At 29.2% G+C, this 5,276-nt stretch overlaps 1 protein-coding gene across 1 annotated transcript; it reads right to left on the reverse strand.

The window, feature by feature from the left end:
• Window positions 1-1,169: 1,169 nt before the first annotated feature.
• Window positions 1,170-4,543, reverse strand: LOC145055171 (cytochrome P450 Tp4149-like). Its single transcript, XM_079003502.1, has 2 exons — window positions 3,605-4,543; window positions 1,170-2,014 (listed from the first exon to the last, which is right to left on the reverse strand). Exons 1-2 carry the CDS (start codon window positions 4,502-4,504, stop codon window positions 1,409-1,411), a joined length of 1,506 nt encoding a protein of 501 aa, XP_078859628.1. The 5' UTR covers window positions 4,505-4,543; the 3' UTR covers window positions 1,170-1,408.
• Window positions 4,544-5,276: the final 733 nt, after the last annotated feature.

Raw genomic sequence — 5,276 nt, forward strand, 5'->3', positions numbered from 1 at the left:
CATTGTTCTTTGTCTTTTTGAGACAAGTAGAATAGTGTTTACTTTGTTGAGATATAGTGTTGAACTATAATTTGTATAAAGAAGAAAATTTGAACCCTTGTGTCACATCGAGCACATGGTTTCAAAGCGGTTGTATTGTATTGTTTTAATCACAATCATAGTACATGGAATGAGCATATCTAAGCTACCTAACTATCAAGACAATAGTATAGGGGTGAAATTTTACATAATCTTAAACTACTAACAAATTAGAACCTAATTTTGATAGTTGAAAAAAAAATGGGTATACAATTTGAAAAACGGCGTATCATATTTTTTTAGTTTATCTCATAAATAACATTATTATTATGCACAAATTTCATGACCGATACGAAAGGTATATTTAAGTTAGTTAGATCATAGATTTTACATAATATAAAAACATACTAATATTTTGTTTATGTATAAATTATATAAAATGGTTACTTCTTTTCCTATTATTGTATTTGTTTTTTATTGTGTTTTATTATGTTAAGTAGTATGAGCAAGTATCAACCATATATTTATATATTGTTTCTAAAATATAAAAACTCGTGAACAATTACAAGACATTAGCTAGTATTATTAAGAATTTGAACTGATAACCAAAAAATTCGACTTTTTAATTTTGTGATCTCTATTAAATTGGACACCTGAGAGTTTGAATCTTGATTTATTTAGTATTGGATTCGATATGTTTTTAGGAAACAAAATGCAGTTGATTTTCACTACTAGGTAACTTTAACTTTTAAAGAATTTCTTGACCTTTCATCTAGGAGTTGGTTGACACACTTCAAGGTATTTATTTTCGTTTAATATATTAATTATTTGGTCCAATAACCGATATAAACATTGGAGACGACTTTCTTGGACCATGGAACTTTTAGAAGCCGATATCCATGCCAAACAATGGAACAGACTTTGGTTTTTACCCTTTATAGAAATGCACCTTAACTCTCTTAATTCTTAAACATAATAACACTTTAATTTCAGTGGATTCTTCCTCCGATATCCACTCTAACTAAAACCTTACGCCACTCGTGGGTCGTGTCCAGTTCGCATCATTAGTATATATATATATATATATATATATATATATATATATATATATATATATATATATATATATATATTCTTTCTGAACAACAAAGAAGACAATATATGGAAACTTCCATTATAAGAAATCACCAAGGAGGTGAACGAGAACAAGACAAAAACAAACAACGTCACAAGAAAAAAACCAAAGTAAACAAACAATCCAAACAAAGAGAACGCTAAGCAAAGCAATAGACGCCGACTTCACAAACAGCTAAGATATTGAAGGAGATGTCGAAGATAGTAGACAACAACACCCAAAATCAAATTATTACCAAGTTGAGAGACAATGAAGCTACCGAGGAGTCGGCACAACCAGTAAAGGGACCTTCTTATGGACTGTAAGCCCATTTCTCTCACTCATGTCCATATCCTCGATTTTCTCTCCATTTGGCAATCTAAAATCAAACTTGTATACCAGATTTACTAATACAAGCTCGAAGATAGTTACACTAAAATGAATTGCAGGGCATCCTCTACGGCCGGCACCAAATGGAATCAACTCGAAATGATGCCCTTTAAAGTCAATGGAACTGTCCAAGAATCTTTCAGGCTTAAACTCCTCAAAATTTTCCCATACCGTAGGATCTCTTCCTATTGCCCAGGCATTGACAAACACTCGTGTGCCTGCTGGAATATCATATCCCATCATTTTCACATCTTCTACTGATTCCCGAGGAAGAAGAAATGGGGCCGGAGGATGCAATCGGTAGGACTCCTTTATCACAGCTTTTAGGTACTCCATTTTCTCAAAATCTTCCTCGAAAAGCATGGATCTCCCTTGTGCCACTTTTGTAACTTCCTGCTGTAATTTTTTCATTACTCTTGGGTTTCTTATTAGCTCGGTGAGTATCCATACCAAAGTGTTGTATATAGTATCCGTTCCCCCGGCAAATACATCCTATAAATAATAAACAAAAAAAGTCATAGTTTATTAGTTTTAATTTGATTTTCTTCATATGTACTATACAGCTACAAGCAAGCAACTAAAAAGTTAAGTTTTTTTTCAATGCAAAGTCGCATACTTAAAAAAGGAATTGAATCAAAACGTTTGCATGCATGCGTATCTTGTTTAAATTTGATATCGATGCTTTACGTACCTACATATATACACTTGAAGCCAAGTAAATTATGTCCAACACGATACTGTTCATACTATTTGCTAGATCGAGCACAATACATAAATATATGCCCACGTGATATATATATATATATATATATATATATATATATATATATATATATATATATATATATATAGAGAGAGAGAGAGAGAGAGAGAGAGAGAGAGAGTTAGGTTTAAATGTTTTCATTATCTATTGTGTGCCCGTATGATTGATTCTGGACTAATCATTTTAATTATTTTAAAAAAAGTAATTAATGCATATTAAATGCTGAAGATGTAATTAATATCTATTATATCTTCAACATGTAATATGCATTAATTACTTTCTTAAAATAACTAAAATAATTGGTCCAGAATCAATCATACGGGCACACAATAGATAGTGAAAACAAAATAACCTAACCCTATATATATATATATATATATATATATATATATATATATATATATATATATATATATATATATATATATATATAGGGAAGAGTTATATGGAAAATGAATGATTAGGGCAACACATATTTGAACCAATGAAAACATGACAACACATCACTTCCACAATAACTTCCACAATACATTACTTGTGAAGAAAGAAATAGACACGTGTCATTTGATTATTGGTTCCGGTAGATGTTGCCCTAGTTATTTGTTTTCCATAAAACTCATTCCTGTATATATATATATATATATATATATATATATATATATATATATATATATATATATATATATATATATATATATATGTTTAGGTTCTATGGAAAACAAAAGAAGCCTAAAAAAACCTTAAAAATCATAAAAATGCATAAAAAATACTTAGAGATCACAAATTTTTATTATAAAAATTCACAGGTTTTTGTTAAAATTCGCTGAAAAAAATAAAAAATCATTTTTTTTGTAAAAATGAAATATTTTGTATAAAAAGCTGTGATTTTTTCAAAAAAAAAGTTTTGTGATCTCTAAGTATTTTTTTTATATATTTTTATGATTTTTAGTGTTTTTTTAGGTTTTTTGTTTTCCAAATAATCATATATATATATATATATATATATATATATATATATATATATATATATATATATATATAATCAAGACACAATAATTTAGATGTGTAGGAAGTTACTAAGCAACTAGCTATAGATACGTAAAAGGTTTTTTTTTTTTTTCAAATTGAAGACTTCTATGACCATGAAACTCTATATCATGACATCCCATAATAGTGGCATCTCACGATGATAGAGTTTAATCCGGTGAATGTCAATTAAGCATGTCATCTCATTAAACTCTCGTAGCGAACTATGCATTGTGGATGTTCTAAGTATAATAATTAATGTCACGTTATCCTTGAGAAAAAAAAAATCATACCAAAATAACTGCTTTAAGGGAATCGCTGTCAAGGGTAAAGTCGCTTGTGTTCTCATTTTGGAATTCCAATAAGATGTCAACTATGTCTTGCACATCATCACCTTTAGCATCCATTCCTCTTTTTTTATTCACATGTTCTTCAATAACACCTTCAAGGAACACGTCAAATTCTTGAGCACCTCTTTTTGCTCTTCCCTCTAAGCCAGTCAGTCTATCTACCCAGGATAACCATGGAATATAACTCCCCACACTAAAAGTAGCAATCATTTCGATGTGTTCTGTTAATAAGTTTGTGAACTTGGACCCAGAATGTACCCTCCCGAATGCCAACTTACAAATTATCGTGTTTGTAAGTTTGACTATTAATGCACTCATATCAACCACAGAGCCACGACTCTCTACAAGCACGCCAATCAGATTCCTTGTTTCGTCCTCTCTTACTTTTCGAAATAACTTAACACGTGCATTACTAACTAGACGGGTGACTAAAACAGTCCTCATCTTCCTCCAATGTTCCCCTTGTGGAGAAAATATTAGGTTCTTACCACCATAGAAAAGGATTTTGACTATAGCTATATTGGGCCGACTTGAAAATGATGAATCATGGGTTTTCAAGATTTCTTGGGCTGCGTCGATTGATGAAGCTACAAGTGTCGGTATGCTACCAAGGTGAATGAGCATGAGTGGACCATATTTCTTAGACAAAGCATGTAGAGATTGATGGGGGTGCGATCCTAGTTGGTGGAGGTTTCCAACGATTGGAAGCTTTCGTGGAGATGGGGGTAAACATTTCTTGATCTTCAAACCAAATGAAAAGAATTTGAAACGAATACAGATCATCAAAATGATAGATGTAATGAACCAAAGGAGAAACAATTGAAGGGATGGGAATGTTGCCATGATATTATTAGCAAGCAATTGAACTAGAAACTTGTTTCTTCTTATGTCTCATGAAAGGACTATATATACACATACACACATATATATATATATATATATATATATATATATATATATATATATATATATATATATATATATATATATATTGATAGGTTCAAAACATAACCAAATTATATCCTATAACCATATAACCACATGATAATTACCCATGGTCATTTATAAACATATGTTCATCTATGAGTATAAGTATAAAAATCACCAATGTTTATAAATAAATGTCATTTGATGTGGTTATATATATATATATATATATATATATATATATATATATATATATATATATATATATATATATATATATATAATTTTATAGTTATTATTCTTTATATATATACGTGAACATAATCTAATATATTACATATTTTATGAATCAGTAAACATTTTGAAAAAAAATTGATTATTAAAGAATACGATTCATTCTTTTAACAACGTGACTTCCTTTTCTTTCACAACTTTTTTTTTGTTAAATTTAAAAATATATATAATAAATTCTTGGAAGAATAAGAGATAGATGATAAGTTCATACTTACGTTATATATTTTTTTAGAATGTAAACCTAATACCTTCTTTAAGAATTAAAATATAAACAAATTAAAGAGTGGAAAATAGCGCCCCACGTGGGTTATTCAAAATAAAATCCCATATAATAAAACAAACCAAACAAAATATCATATAGAAAAAGGAAAGGGAAAATCTATCGTTATGATAA

The sequence above is a fragment of the Lactuca serriola genome, chromosome 1 (assembly GCF_051521515.1).
Source record: "Lactuca serriola cultivar US96UC23 chromosome 1, Lser_US96UC23_V15, whole genome shotgun sequence".
Classification (NCBI taxonomy): domain Eukaryota; kingdom Viridiplantae; phylum Streptophyta; class Magnoliopsida; order Asterales; family Asteraceae; genus Lactuca; species Lactuca serriola.

What these genes read in the sequence shown, in the direction of transcription:
- LOC145055171 (XM_079003502.1), bottom strand. Translation starts at nt 4,504, where the DNA reads ATGGCAACATTCCCATCCCTTCAATTGTTTCTCCTTTGGTTCATTACA. An exon ending in CCCTTAAAGCAGTTATTTTG is followed by an intron (nt 2,015 to 3,604) that starts GTATGATTTTTT and finishes TATTATTTATAG; the next exon opens with GATGTATTTGCCGGGGGAAC.